We start from the raw sequence: 16,081 nt of genomic DNA on the forward strand, positions 1-16,081 counted from the left end.
TTGAAAGTCAGGCAGAAGTTAGGAAATACCAGATTTATGATTGTGGAACACTAATCTGACCCCCTTGTGCGTATCATTATGATAAAGTCTTTAATTGTATATGATCACATGTTATTTTTTCCACCATATCCCTGCCTCAATCCATGCACAGCATGGAAGTTGCTCACTTAATGAGCAAATCTTTGATATTTTGTTTTCTTCTCATTGTTCATTGTTTGTTGCTGGGTCTTGCTGCATAATACCCAAATCCTTCTCTGAACATAGAATTCTTAATTTCTTCATTGACTTTTCTATGGTGCTCATCACAGTAGTATCTGAGTTCTTCCTAATCATTTTTTTAGTAGCCCTGTGAAGTAAGGGGCTGTTATCCACATTTTTACAGCTGAGGAACTAAGGCAAGGAAAGATGAAGGCCAACAGTATCCATTGATTTTTTTGGGTGCCTAATATGAAATGCTTAGAACCTAATGATTTGGGGTACTTACCGTTACATAGCACTTTATATGCTCAAAGCCCAACTCCTATTACCTTCATTTGCAGTTGTGAATACCCAGTACCTTTGTAAATCAGACTCCTAAGGGTATCAAATTGGGCAGCTAGAAAACGTGTGGTGCACATGGGATGTGTATTATAGGCCGTGGAAGCCGATGCCTTCCCAAACTGCCTCACATGGCTCCACTCGTGCTCCATTGAAGTCCCCCAGACTCACTCCTCCATCCTGCTGTTCTAGCACCAGAGGCTGGCGCAGGCAGGCTGGGAGCCACACTGGCTATTCCCCTGTGGCCCGTGGCTCAGCTACAGGAAGGGGAGGAGTCCTTGATTCAGAGTGTGGCCGACACAGCCCAGAGTGATTGGGGCCACAGCCACGGTATCCCTGGCTGGTGGTGCTACCCTGAGTCAGGAGGCAACAACCAGCTGCCACAGTGGAGTGGAGCTGGGCTCTGATGGACACAAAATGGGCAGAATGACCAGTGCTGGGCAGAGGGGGAAGGGGGAGGAATGGGACATTTTTCCTGTGGATTTCACATATGTATTTGCTGAAAATAGGAATGGGTAAGTCCATTCCAGGCTATGGAGGAGACAGTGATCTGGTAGGCATAGACACTATCATTTCCTCCAAGCTTTTCCCCTTTTGCCCCATCCTCTCCAGTCTGTCCCAGTCTTGTTTCTACCTCACTACTGGTTCCTTGTCTCCTTTCCTTCTCCTTTGCATGGCTTCTTATCCACATTCCAGTCTCTTTGACCAGTCAGTCCATGTTCCCTACTCTGGCTTGTCAAATCTACAGCTCACATCTCCTCGCCTCCCTGCTGACACCCAGTCCCAGGCTATCTTCCCAGGTTTCTCATCCAATCTCAGTCTCTTCCCAGGGCTCCTTATCCCAGTCTCTTTGACCATTCAGTCACAGTTCCCTCTATCCCATGCCTAAACCCAAGCTCCTCCACCTTCAAATAAGTGCAGCTGTGTATTCCACTTAGGCAGGAATGGGCAATCGATTTTGCAGGGGACCAGTCCAAGATCATGGGCCACACTTTTCTACTATATTAATGGAGGGAGTGTGGGGCCTGGAACTGAGTTTGGGTATAGGAGAGAGTCTGGGAGGGACGTTGGGTGCAGAAAGGGGTTCTGACCTGAGGTACATTTGTTGGCTATGGAAGGGGGTGCCAAGTGCAGGCAGTGGAGCCAACAGCCTCCACGAGCCCCTGGGCAAGGTAAATGGGTGGGGCCAAGGGCAGAAGGCACAAGGCAGAGTACAGCTGGCCCTCAGTGCTCGCTGCCTGGAAAACAGCATGCCCCTCCCCAGTCCTTAGCAGTGCCTGGAGCATGTGGCACTCTTACAGCAATTTAAAGGGCCCAGGACTGATTCTTCTGCAATAGCATCAGCTGGAGCCCTGGGCCCCTTTGCTTACCCCTGCCCCCAAGCAGTTGGCAAGCCTGGGTGCATGCTCTGCCCAGGCAACTCCTGACTAGCATACCATTGGACCTTCAGGCAAGCTGCCAGCTGGCTGCTGGAGCAAGTGTTCCCCTTAAGGGGTTGGAGTCAGCAAGTCTCCATGCACTGCCCACCTCTCCCCCAAGGACCGCCTGCCTGAGCACCCTGCTGGGCTGCAGAACTTTAGAGTCCAGGAGAATTATGGAAGGCCTGATCTAGCCTATGGGCCACATTTTGCCCCCCTCTGTACTTAGGAATGTTAACAACGGAGCTGGAGAATTATGCCTAGTGGTATCTGCAGTGGGGAGGCACTTGGGCCTTGTACTCTAGCACCTCCTTTGGCTACATGAGGCAAAGCCTCTCTGACTTCCCTCTCTTACTACTTCTGCCCTGCTAGAGTCAGAGTGCTGTGTGATGTTTACTTCATAATCTCTATTTTTAGTGACTTTTTCAGTTGTATATAGTTAATTAATACTCTTAGAAGCGTGTTAATTAGATTTAGAATTTCCCTGCTGCACCTCCCAATACCCAGCTTAACAATACTATGTGCCACAAAAGAACAAAACAAAGTTCTCAAGCTGCAAACCAACTAGCCAGCAATCTTTCTCATCCCAGCCACCCACATCTTAGCATCAATTTTGACGTGTTGGTCAAAGTGCCAGCAGACTACTCCCTGAAACTGCTACTGCCAGTCATTGCTATCCCTCCGTTTGCTCATCATCTGGCATGGTTCCACAGCACAAAGGAGGACATAACATCAAACAGAGGGTCCTGGAAATGATTCACCATGAATACTCGGTTCATTTTATCCCTGCTCCAATCCGCCCCAATACCCTTCCCTATCTCCTTTCTCGCAAGAGTTCACTACAACAAGAGGTAAACCATATCCTCCAGTTAGAGGCCATAAAACTAGTAACTCAAAATTGACAAGGCAAAGGATTCTTTATATTTCCTAATAGTCAAGAGAAAGGGGAGTTGGAGACAGATTAGACCTCAGAAATCAACCCTCAGGTTTATAGAACCTGACCTTGACTCTCTATCCCTAACCCTGCCCCAGATCCAAACCCTTCTATCTCAACACATATTTCTCTTTGATTACACTCTGAGACCATTCAGAATAGCCCACAAATATCAGCTGGACTCTGCTTGCAACTCGTAAAGCATACGACAGTAGCAAAGTGGTAATTCCTCACATATAGTGCCTTCAGATATGTTGTTTCTCACCCCCAATATATTGCTCATAGGATGAGGTGCATATAAACTTTATGATGAAGGAAAATGGTCACCTGTGGAGATGTCCTTCAGCATCAATCTTCTCAAGCTCAGGGCAGTCAGGAATGCTTGCACTCGCTTCCTCCCTCTGATCACACTCAAAAGACCTAACAGACAGTGTAGCCTGTACGTACTCATAGACGCATAGACTTTAAGGTCAGATGGGACCATTATGATCATCTAGTCTGACCCCTTGCACAGTGCAGGCCACAGAATCTCACCCACCCCTCCTAGAATAATCCTCTCACCTATATCTCAGATTTTGAAGCCTTCAAATACTTTGAAGACCCCAAGATACAGAGAATCCTCCAGCTGTAATCTGTACCCCATGCTACAGAGGAAGGCGAAAAGCCGCCAGGGCCTCTGCCATTCTACCCTGGAGGAAAATTCCTTCCCGGCCCCAAATATGGCGATCAGCTAAACCCTGAGCATGTGGGCAAGACTCATCAGCCAGACACCGAGAAAGTTCTCTATAGTGACTCCTATCATCCCTCCATTGACCTATTTCCCCCTGATAATGAATGGTCAATTAGTTACCAAGATCATGTTATCTCATCAAACCATCCCCTTCATAAACCAATCTAGTTTAATCTTGACACCAGATAGATCTTTTGCCCCCACTACTTCCCTTGGAAGGCCGTTCCAGAACCTCACTCCTCTAATGGTTAGAAACCTTCATCTAATCTCAAGTCTAAACTTCCTGCTAGCCAGCTTATATCCATTTTTTCTTGTGTCCACATTGGTATTAAGCTTAAATAATTCCTCTCTCTCCCTGGTATTTATCCCTCTAATATATTTAAAGAGTGCAATCATGTCCCCCCTCAGCCTTCTTTTGGTTAAGGTAAACAAGCCAAGCTCCTTGAGTCTCCTTTCATAAGACAGGTTTTCCATTCCTCGGATCATCCTAGTGGCCCTTCTTTGTACCTGTTCCAGTTTGAATTCATCCTTCTTAAGCATGGGAGACGAGAACGGCACACAGTATTCCAAATGGGGTCTCACCAATGCCTAATACATCCCAAGACCATATTAGCCTTTTTCACAGCCATGTCACAATGGCGGCTCATAGTCATCCTATAATCAACCAGGACTCCGAGGTCCTTCTCCTCCTCCATTACTTCCAACTGATGTGTCCCCAGCTTATAACTAAAATTCTTGTTATTAATCCCTAAATGCATAACCTTACACTTCTCACTATTAAATTACATCTTATTGCTATCACTCCAATTTACAAGATCATCCAGATCTTCCTGTATGATATCCTGATCCTTTTCTGAATTGGCAATAGCTCCCAACTTTGTGTCATCCGCAAATTTTATCAGGACACTTCCACTTTTGGTGCCAAGGTCAGAGATAAAAAGATTAAATAAAATTGGCCCCAAAACTGATCCCCGAGGAACTCCGCTAGTAATCTTCCTCCAACCTGACAGTTCACCTTTCAATATGACCCGCTGTAGTCTCCCCTTTAACCAGTTGCTTATCCACCTCTCAACTTTCATATTAATCCCTATCTTTTCCAATTTAATCAATAATTCCCCATGTGGTACTGTATCAAATGCCTTACTAAAGTCGAGGTAGATTAGATCCACTGCTTTTCCTTTATCTAAAAAATCTGTTACTTTCTCAAAAAAGGAGATCAGGTTGGTTTGGCACGATCTACCTTTTGTAAAACCATGTTGTAATTTGTCCCAATTGCCATTAGCCTCACTGTCTCTAACTACTTTCTCCTTCAAAAATTTTTCCAAGATCTTACATACTACAGATGTCTAACTAACAGGCTTATTGTTACCCGGGTCGCTTTTTTTCCCTTTCTTAAAAATAGGAACTATATTAGCAATTCTCCAGTCAAATGGTACAACCCCTTAGTTTAGAGATTTATTAAAAAAATTTGCTAATGGACTTGCAACTTCATGTGCCAGTTCCTTTACTATTCTTGGATGAAGATTATCTGGGCCCCCCGATTTACTCCCATTAAGCTGTTCAAGTTTGGCTTTTACCTTGGATATGATAATATCTACCTCCATATCCTTAGTCCCATTTGTTATGTTACCATTATCCCTAAGCTCTTCATTAGTCTCATTAAAGACTGAAGCAAAGTATTTGTTTAGATATTGGGCCATTCCTAGATTATCCTTAACCTCCACTCCATCCTTAATAATTAGCGGTCCTACTTCTTCTTTTTTTGTTTTTTTCCTATTTATATGGCTATAAAACCTTTTACTATTGGTTTTAATTCCCTTTGCAAGGTCCACCTCTACCTGACTTTTAGCCTTTCTCACTTTGTCCCTACATGCTCTAATCTCAATAAGGTAGCTTTCTTTACTTATCCCTCCCATTTTCCACTCCTTATATGCTTTCTGCTTTTTCTTAATCACCTCTCTGAGATGCTTGCTCATCCAGCTTGGTCTAACACACCTGCCTATACATTTTTTTCCCTTTTCTTGGGATACAGGTTTCTGATAGGTTCTGCAACTTTAACTTAAAATAATTCCAGTCCTCCTCCACCTCAAGATCCACAATTTCTTTAGTCCAATCAACTTCCCTAACTAATTTCCTTAATTTATTAAAGTTAGCCCTTTTGAAATAAAAAACCCTAGTCTCAGATTTATTTTTGTTTATCCTTCCATTTAATTTGAACTGAATTAGCTCATGATCACTTGAGCCAAGGTTGTCCCCTACAACCATTTCATCTATGAGGTCCTCGCTACTCACCAAAACCAAATCTAAAATAGCATTCCCCCCTTGTTGGTTCAGCAACTACTTGATGAAGGAATTCATCAGCTATCACATCTAGGAAAATCTGAGCCCTATTATTATTACTAGCACTTGTTCTCCAGTCTATATCTGGAAAGTTGAAATCTCCCATGAGTACGCAGTTTCCATGAGTATTTACTTCTTTAAAAACATTAACGAGGTCTCTATCCATATCCAAATTGGATCCTGGTGGTCTATAACACACCCCAAGCACTATCCCAGGGGAGGATCTGATAGTTTTCTTTCCCGATGTGATTTTTGCCCAAACAGACTCTGTCTTCTCCATTCCATCACTTTTTATTTCTTTACGATCTACCTCATCTTTGATATACAATGCGACTCTACCACCTTTACCCTTATTTCTGTCTTTCCTAAACAGCACATACTCTTCAATACCTGTACTCCAGTCATGCCTAGTATTCCACCATGTTTCTGTTATTCCTATAATATCTGGTTTCACTTCCTGGACCAATAACTCTAGTTCCTCCTTTTTGTTACCTAGGCTCCTCGAATTGGTGTACAGACATTTTAATTTTTGCTGTTTGGCTTCATTCACATTCTTTACCCAATTTGGCACGGACATTGTACCTCCAATATGACCTATTAGACTAATATCCACCCTACTCTTCCTCATGTTCATTCTCCTACCCCCAGCTATTTCCTTTCTTTCTTCGCTTTCCTCCCTCTCAGTGTTAAAATCCGGCGTAGAGATTACCTGGACATCTCCCAACCGTCTCCCCCCAGATTCCTAGTTTAAAGCTCTCTTAATCAGTTGAGCCAGCCTCCATCCTAGAAGTCTATTTCCCTCCCTATTTAGGTGAAGTCCATCCTTAGAGAACAGTCCTCTGTCCATAAATGCCTCCCAGTGACCATACATCTCAAAGCCCTCCTTATAGCACCACTGCCTAAGCCATCTATTGATCATCATAATCCTGTCACGTCTTAGTTGTCCTTCTCTAGGAACAGCAGAATCCCACTAAAGATCACCTGAGCCTCAATTTCCTTGAGCGTCCTCCCCAGCCTAGCATAGTCTCCCTTAATTTGTTCCAGTGAGAATCTAGCCGTATCATTTGTTCCTAATGAAGGATGATCAATGGATTCCTTCCTGCTCCCTTAATAATCCTCTTCAACCTCAGTTCCACATCTCGTATCTTAGCACCTGGCAGATAGCACACCCTTCTATTCTCTGGATCAGCTCTGGTTACAGGCCTATCTATTCTTCTCAATAAGGAGTCCCCAATCACATAGACCTGCCTTTTCCTAGTGACAGTGCGATTCTCTGGTCTATCTCTAGCTTCCTCTGGCTGCAAGTCCTTGCCATTCCTATTTTCCCTTGTATCCTCTTTAACCCATCCTGTATCCTCCTAATGCTCATTTTTGGTGTTGTCTCCATTAAGTCTTCCCCTTTATCTGTGGGACTAGCCACTCTTCTCTTCTTCCTTACCCTTCAGTCTTCATTATCTACCTGCTGTACCCCTTCTTCATTCTCCAGCTCCACATACCTGTTCTTGAGCTCTATTTTTCCTTCACTGACCCATCTTTTCCTCTGCCTGGTTCTCTGAGTCACATGCTTTCACTGTCCATTTTCTTCGCCTAGCAGTCCCTCCTCTGAGGCCCTTGATCCTGCTTCCATCTGCATGTCTATGCTTTCGCCTTCAGCCACGTCATGCCTTTGCTCCATCATCTGCTCAAACCCCCTTCTAAACTCGACCAGAGTTTCCACCTGCATCTCCAGTCCTCGGATCTTTTTTTCCATCAGCTCTATCAGGCGGCACTTCATGCAAACAAAACTCCTTTCAGGTACCCCCTCCAGAATCATGTACATACCGCAGCTACTACATCCAATCATCCTCCTTGTGTTCTCTACTACTTGGGCCATGGCCACTACTGCCTCTGTGTTTTATCTAGTTTCTCACCAAAATCCTATTAGTCCGGTAAACACAAAAACAGACCAAAACACCCCCTCCACAGAAAAAACAAACCCCAAACAAGTCCCAATATCCAAACGCCCTTTACAAACTCCTCCCACTCAAACTCCGCTGTTTACAGCTCTTGTTTGCTGGCTCCTGTGCCGCTGCAGCTATCTATGCCGTTGCCTGACTAGAAGGCTACCTTTATAGGACCCCTAATCAGGGCTCAGCTTCTCTCCCAGCACACTACCCCTACAAGCCTCTACACATACAAACAATACAAATACAAAACCAAATACAAACTTCTCCTCCAACAGAACTCCCACTCAAACTCCCCTGTTTACAGCTCTGTTTGCTGGCTCCTGTGCCGCTGCAGCTATCTATGCCACTGCCTGACTAAAAGGCTACCTTTATAGGACCCCTAATCTATGTGAATTGATAAAGGGGAGTCTGGTCTCCTTCCTTCTGCACAGAAGCAATTGGACTATGAAAATAATGTATCTCTCATGACATCACAGTGTTGGCAGCCTCCATCTCGGATACATAGAACTCAATGGCGGACGCTCTCAGTACCAGATTGTCACGTGACTATAAGTGGAACTAGACCCAAGCAGTGCTTGGATGCCAACTAGATTTGTTTGCCGTTTATCTGAACAAGAAATGTCCTCACTGCTGTTCCAAAGCAGGGATAGGACAACACTCACTTGGTGATGCCTTCCCTTCTTTCCATTTTCCCAGCTATCAAAGGTCCTGCTGAAAATAAGAAGAGACTGTGCATGTGTCATTCTGATCATTCCTACATGGATGAGACTAACCTGGTATCCTTACCTGACACAGCTCATGACGCACCTACTGATCTCTCTCTCCAGCTTGCTCTGCATCTCCTCTTGCAGAACAAAGGACATACTCTATATCCAAAGCTGGCTATTCGCAATCTTAGTGCTTGGCTCCATCCAGATGCCAGTCCAGGCCCAGGCAAAACATGGCCCGCAGGACGGATCCAGCCTGCGGACATTGCGGGAAGCCTCAGTCAGGGTCTCGCTTGCCTCCCCCCACTTGCAAACTGCTCAGAAGCACAGCTGTGGGGAGGTTTCACTTTAAAAACTGAGCCCTGAGGGGGGAAGCTTTAGGAGCTGCTCCCACTTCCAGCACAATCCCATTAGCCGCCTTCTGGTCAGAATCTGGCCAATGGGAGCTGCGTGTTTCAATAAAAGGCAGCCACGAAGCATAAGGGGCACCTAGTTATTCACAGATCACATGACTGTAGCCTGTGCTGGGGTGGGCCAGGCAGGGAGGCTGATTCAGGAACAGGCTGCTGGCTGGTAAGTCCCCTGGCCAGAGGCTGCCTCTGGCACCCCAACCCTCCCCCCACACTCCTGTCCCCCCTACTCCACATACCCAAATCCTCTGCCCTCCTCCAGCACTGATATCCCCTCCTAGATCTGGCAACCTAACCCTGCCCCAGATCACAGTCTCCTCCTGCCCTAATGCACAATCCAATCCCCTGCACTCCCTCCTGTACCCCAATTCCCTGCCCTAAGCCACAGTTCAAACCCCTGTACCCTAGTCCAGTGCCCCAGGTCACAACTGCTTCCTTCACCCAAACTCCCTCCCTTATTCCAAGCTCCCTTCTGCACGCAACCTCCATCACAAACCCTGCATCTTCTCTATTAATATCATGGAAGTGTGCGGCCCTTGACCACCTTACAAATTCTTGGAGTGGCCCCCCCATCAAAAATTAATGCCCACGCCTGTTCTTGTCATACACACTCCACAAGGTCAGTCTCATCTGTTGCCTTCTCACTATCCCTGCCTCAGAAATCTGAAGAGCGGCAACACAATTGTTGGTTCACATCTTTTCAGAACATTATGTGATCACTGGGGACTCTACCTGCAATGCAATCTTCAGCTCCATAGTACTGTCATCTGGAACCAACCCAACTTCAAAGTCCTAGCCTTCCATACAGGTACTGCTTGGAAGTCACCAACAGCGGAGCACCTATAGGGACCCTACTCAAAGAAGGAGTTTGTTACCTTGTGTGGCAATGATGGTCCTTTGAGCTATTTGTCCCTATAGGCACTCCTCAACCCACCCTCCTTTCCTCTATTTTGCAGTTCTTGTCAATGATTACAGTAGAAAATAAACTAAGGGTGGTTAGCCTGCGTGTTCTGACTAGCCTTGTGCTGCAGCATGAGGAGTGGCAGCACTAGAGGGGGCAAAACAGACACTGCTACCGAAGTTTTCCAATCAGCGGCACAATGACACAGACACACCAACAGAAGAGGGCCCATAGAGGGACACATCTCAAAGAACTATCGTTACTGTGCAAGGTGAGTAACTTCTTGTGGTGCTGACCGCTAGCTAGCTCAGGTTAAAACCTCAAGCATGATGTATATCTTGCCCTGAGGCAAGTGACTGGCCCTTTGGGGCTGGGAATAACCAAAAGTGTAATGATGATTTTGGTTTTATTTAGGGATGTTAAGCAACTAGTCAAGTACTCGACTACTAGCATCTGGCTTAAAAGCCAGTTTCCTCCAGCACCATCTCTGTGGGGCAGAGGAGACTTGCGCCAGGTCCCAGACCACTGTGCCTCTATATTTTAAATGTTGTAAGAGACACCCAGCAGAGACACAGCAGTCCAGGACCTGCTACACAACTACACAATTCGCCAATTACCCACTTCTTAACATCTTTAGTTTTAATAACTTTTCATCTTTAAGTCCAGTTGGTCTGGGTGGCTATGTAGACTGGAGTATCTTGGAGTACTGGCTGTGGCTCCATTGTAAGCTGGTATACTGACTAGGAGCACACATTTGTTGCTGGTTTGGATAAATCTAGTTATAGAATCTGCCACCAGTTTTGGTGAGTTTTCCCTATTTTCTGACAATCTGACGTGAATGGTTTGCTACTCTGGACCTTCAGGACACCTCATATCCTGTGAATTTGGCAATGCTAAAGAAAATTCCTTCAATTTGTCATGGCAGAACATCATTTTCAGTACACAGTGCTTCTAGTTAATCTCTGTTCTACACCTTGGGTTTTACCAAATTCATAGTCATCATGACGTTGTATCTCAGGAAGAAAGAAATCTCTATCCAGACAACTGGGGTGCAGGTCCAGAGAGGAAATTCTTGTTCACACAGACATTACACTGTAATTAGTTGACTGTCTGGATCTCATCCTAAACAACAGGAAGTCAATTTTAGTTCCAACTCTGAAAATTGAGTTAATTGGGGCCCTAATAGATTCTGCAAGTTCAACAGGGTTTCTGCTAACTGACTGTTTTCAAGCAATTTGCCACCTTTGTGTCAGTCTGCAGTCTCAGACTTTCTCAACACTTTGGATGTGCTTAAAGCTTCTGGGCCACAGGCCTACTTGCACACAAGTGGTCCAGTTTTCAAAATAGTACCTTCATCTCCCTCCAAATGTGGTTCAGGATGGTTTACCATCCAGTTCTTAACCCTCTACAGAGATTGATTCACCTTTCTCAACTGATTCTGTCCCAAGACGCAGTCAGGTTGTGGCACTTCTGCACCAAGGAGAGCAATAGCGGACCAGCCCAGAGTCCTGAATCATATCATAGATTATCTCAGAAGGAATTTTTCCCTGAGTCACTAATGGTCTTTGAATTCAAGTGTCTTCTGGGTCATCTTCACAGTTTGAGGCATTCTGATGATCGATCCATTTGCTACAAGAGACAGCAGGAAACAATGTCTGTTCTTCTCTCGAGGATCCTCAGTCTGAGCTCCCAGACCAATGCTTTACATCTCAGTTGGCAGTCAGCTTGCTTGTATGCTTCTCCCACAATACCAATCATCCCAAGCTGAAAGCAGATCAGGTCAAGCTCATTCTCTTTGCCCCGGCCTGACCAAGCCAGTGCTGGTTCTCTGACTTTCCCAGATTGTCAGTTCAGCCTTCCATGTCCATCCTAACTTGCTCACAAAGAATCATAGTCAGACATTGCATTCAGTTTCTTACATCTCACAGGGTAGTTGCTTCCTTGATAAATGAGGAACAGTGATATTTGATTGCCGTTTAACAGACCCTACTCAACAATAGAAATCCAGCTAAATGGAAGCCATTTTTTTTATGTAATCATTGTCTCATGGAATGTAACCAATACTTGCTTCTATCCGGTATAAAGGCTACTCTGTCATTTTTCAAATCCCTGCTCCAGTGCATTGGGGCACCAGTACTTGTCAAAGAAAAAACTCCAGGATTTTTAAATGTTGGAAAATAAGTATTTTTTTTCTTCCCTTGATCCTGGAAAGTATTTAGGTTTATAAATAAATATCCTGAGGCAGAAACCTGACACAGAACATTTCAGCCCAAATAGTAAAGTGTGGAAAAGTTACAAGAAACTGAAAACAGAATCTTATTACGGGAAGAGAAAGGCAATGTTATTACTAGCTGCCAGCCTTAACCATTATATTTGTGTTGGATGATTGCTTTAAAGGTAGGAGTGTAAATGATTTATTATGATATATATTTTATGTAACATGCGTTCATGAAGTGTGCTAGATTGACAGCCCTGAAAAGAGAAGTTGTTTATTCAGACAGATACTAACCATCCTGAATACCTCACAGGGAATGCCTACACAGCAAAGAAAAACCCATGGCTGGCCCATGCCAGCTGTCTTGGGCTTGAGCTGTGGGGCTGTTTCATTGCTGTGTAGACTTCTGAGTGCTGGTACCTGAAAGTCTAGCTCTTGGGGAAGGCCAGAAATGTACAAAGCAATGAAACAGCCCTGCTGCCAAAGCCCCCACTGTTTTTCCTTTGTGGTGTAGACTACCTATATTGCCTTCTCGTGTGTTCCAGGGAGGACCTGAAGGGATCACTCCTAGTTTAAAGCTGTGATATTACAGTCCAGTATCAGCCCCTTTGCTGATTACCTAGCTCATTTAAAATAGTATTTCAAGCTGTGCATACATGCACTTCCTTCACAAGTGTCAATCCTATATAATGATAATAATATTCTTTATTTTAGATCATCATTGAAAGTGGTCAAGGCAGCAGCCCAGGTATTGAATACATTATGGCAATACCGAGACCTCCGTAGCATTTATAAAAAGGTATATTATAAGTACGGTGCTGACAAAATTAGCATTCTTCTGGAAGAAACTTTACAAGTATTTATTTTATTTATTTATTTTAATGAAATGTAATTCATTTTTACGCTCTTGCCCACACCACAGGATGGATGGAATCAGAATCATTTTATTACACCAGTATCAACATTAGAACGAGACCGATTCAAATCACATCCCTCTTTGTCTACAACAAATCAGCAAATGTCACCTATCATTCAGTCAGGTTAGTTAATAAACCTTTTCCTCTTTGTGAACAAATTAGCTGAAGGTTTTTCAGGGAGATCTGGTATGTCCCTTCTGGAACTTCAGTGTACTCTTGAATGTGATATTACTTATTTCAGTGATATTACAGTTTTATCCTGTGAGTTCTTCTTCTGTGCAGTAGTAATGTGGAGCAAATAATTAAGGAATTAATCTGCAAACATCTGGAAGATAATAAGATGATAGCTAACAGCTAGCATGGATATGTAAAGAATAAATCATGTCAAACCAACCTGATAGCTTTCTTTGACAGGATAACAAGTCTTGTAGATAAGGGAAATGTGGTAGAAATGGTATACCTAGACTTCAGTAAGGCATTTGACTGTCTTATCAATAAACTAGGCAAATACAACTTAGATGGGGCTACTATAAGGTGGGTGCATAACTGCTGAATAACCGTTCTCAGAGAATAGTTAAGGGTTCACAATCCTGCTGGAAGGGCATAAAAAGTGGAGTTCTACAGGGGTGTGTTTTGGGACCGGTTCTGTTCAATATCTTCATCAACGATTTAGATATTGACATAGAGAATACGCTTATTAAGTTTGCAGATGATACCAAGCTGGGAGGGGTTGCAACTGCTTTGGAGGACAGGGTCATAATTCAAAATGATCTGGACAAATTGGAGAAATGCTCTGAGGTAAATAGGATGAAGCTTAATAAGGACAAATGCGGAGTACTGCAGAAAGGGATCTAGGGGTAATAGCGGACCACAAGCCTAATATGAGTCTACAGTGTGACGCTGTTACAAAAAAGAGCAAACATGATTCTGGGATGCAGTAACAAGAGTGTTGTGAGCAAGACACGAAAAGTCATTCTTCCGCTTTGCTCTGCGCTGATTAGGCCTCGACTGGAATATTGTGTCCAGTTCAGTTAAGAAAGATGTGGAGAAATTGGAGAAGGTCCAGAGAAGAGCAGCAAGAATGATTAAAGGTCTAGAGAACATGACCTATGAAGGAAGACTGAAAGAATTGGTCTTGTTTAGTTTGGAAAGGAACAGACTGAAAGGGGACATGATAGCCGTTCTCAGGTATCTAAAAGGGTGTCACAAGGAAGAGTGAGAAAAAGGGTTCTCCTTAGCATCTGAGGGCAGGACAAGAAGCAATGGGCTTAAACTGCAGCAAGGGAAGTTTAGGTTGGACATTAGGAAAAAGTTCCTAACTGTCAGGGTGGTCAAACACTAGAATAAATTGCCTAGGGTAGTTGTGGAATCCCCATCTCTGGAGATATTTAAGAGTAGGTTAGATAAATGTCTATCAGGGATGGTCTAGACCGTATTTGGTCCTGCCCTGAGGGCAGGGGACTGGACTCGATGACCTCTCGAGGTCCTTTCAGTTCTAGTGTTTTATGAGTCTATAAAATACAGTTCTGACCAGGATTTTGGTGAAGATTGTGAATCCTCCAGGAGATCAGAGAGGCTGCAAAACTAGAATACTCAATTATAAAGAGAGATTTCAGCTATTCATATATTGGCAAGGTACATGTTACTTCAGGATAACATGCTGAGATAAAGTTTCAAGACAGCATTAGGTGCCCTAAGAAGTAGTCATTAATCTTAGAATCTGCAAAGGGAAAGGCAATCTTTGATTTAGTTCTGAGTGGAGTACAAGATGTGGTCCAAGAGATGAATATAGCTGAACCATTTACTAATGGCAATTATAATGTAATTAAATTTGATATCTTTGTGGGAGGAAATATCCCAAAGCATTTAACTTTAGAAAGGGAAACTACAAAAATGAGGAAGCTAGTTAAATGGAAATTTAAAGGTACAGTCACAAGAGTAAAATGCCTGCAATGTGCATGGAAACTTTTTTAAAACAACATAATAGAGACCCAAATTAAATGCATACTCCAAGTAAAACAAAAAACTAGTAAGGGGACCCAAAATGTGCCACTATAGCTAACTAACCCAATAAAAGAAGTTGTTAATGGCAAACAGGGATCCTTAACAAATTTGAAGTTAAATCCTACTGAGGAAAATAGAAAGGAGCAGAAATCTGGTAATCCAATCATAAAAGTATAATTAAATATGTCAAAAATGAATTTGAAGAGCAACAAACAAAAGACACAAAAACTAACAACAAAATAGGTTTTTAAATACATCAGAAGCAGGAAGCCTACTCAATGGTCACTGGGGCCAGTTGTCAGTTGAGATGCTAAAGCAGCACTCTTGAGTAGGCCATTGGCAGAAACATTTAATAGCTTCTTTGCATTGGTCCCCACTGCAAAGGATTTGAGGGAGATTCCTGCATCTGATCTATTTGGGGGGGGGGCGGAGATTGTTTTGATTTGTTTTTCTTGGTTTTGTTTTGTTTTGTTTATGGTTTGGTTTGTTTTTTGGGGGGGAGGTAACAAATCTATATAACTGTCCCAGATAGAGCAGTTATTAGAGGAGGGTTTTGACCAAGTTGATTAACAGTAATAAGTAACCAATATCAGTTGCTATTCACCCGAGAGTTCTGAAAGAACTCAGATATAAAGTTGCTGAACTACTAACCTATTACTTAAATCAGCTTCTGTACCAAATGACTGGAGGATAATTAATGTGATGCCAATTTTTTTAAAAGATTCCAAAGGCAATCCTAATAATTACAGCCTAATTTCAGTACTAAGCAAATTGGTTGAAACTACAATAAAGAACAAATTAGCAAACACATAAATGACCATACATGAATTTGGTGACAAGACTCCACACAGCTTTTGTAAAGGGAAATCAAGCTTCATGAATCAGTTAGAATTTTTTGAAAGGATCATTCAACATGTACATGGGGGATTCCAGTAGATATAATGTAATTTGACTTTCAGAAAGCTTTTGACAAGGTCCCTCACCAAAGGTTCTTAAGCAAAGAAAGCAGCTGTGGGAAAAAA

The 16,081-nt window shown here is 43.4% G+C and overlaps 1 protein-coding gene across 11 annotated transcripts in view; it reads left to right on the top strand.

The window, feature by feature from the left end:
* The window catches only part of PKP4 (plakophilin 4), a 242,555-nt gene that overhangs the window by 214,771 nt on the left and 11,703 nt on the right, over nt 1-16,081 (top strand). For all 11 annotated transcript variants that reach the window (XM_075933439.2, XM_089779730.1, XM_075933435.2 and 8 more), the window contains 2 exons: nt 12,853-12,937; nt 13,061-13,178. In XM_075933439.2, coding sequence (XP_075789554.2) covers nt 12,853-12,937; nt 13,061-13,178 — 203 coding nt within the window. The remainder of the gene's footprint in view (nt 1-12,852; nt 12,938-13,060; nt 13,179-16,081) is intronic.

Source organism: Pelodiscus sinensis, chromosome 7, assembly GCF_052426305.1.
Source record: "Pelodiscus sinensis isolate ZL-2025 chromosome 7, ASM5242630v1, whole genome shotgun sequence".
Taxonomy (NCBI): domain Eukaryota; kingdom Metazoa; phylum Chordata; order Testudines; family Trionychidae; genus Pelodiscus; species Pelodiscus sinensis.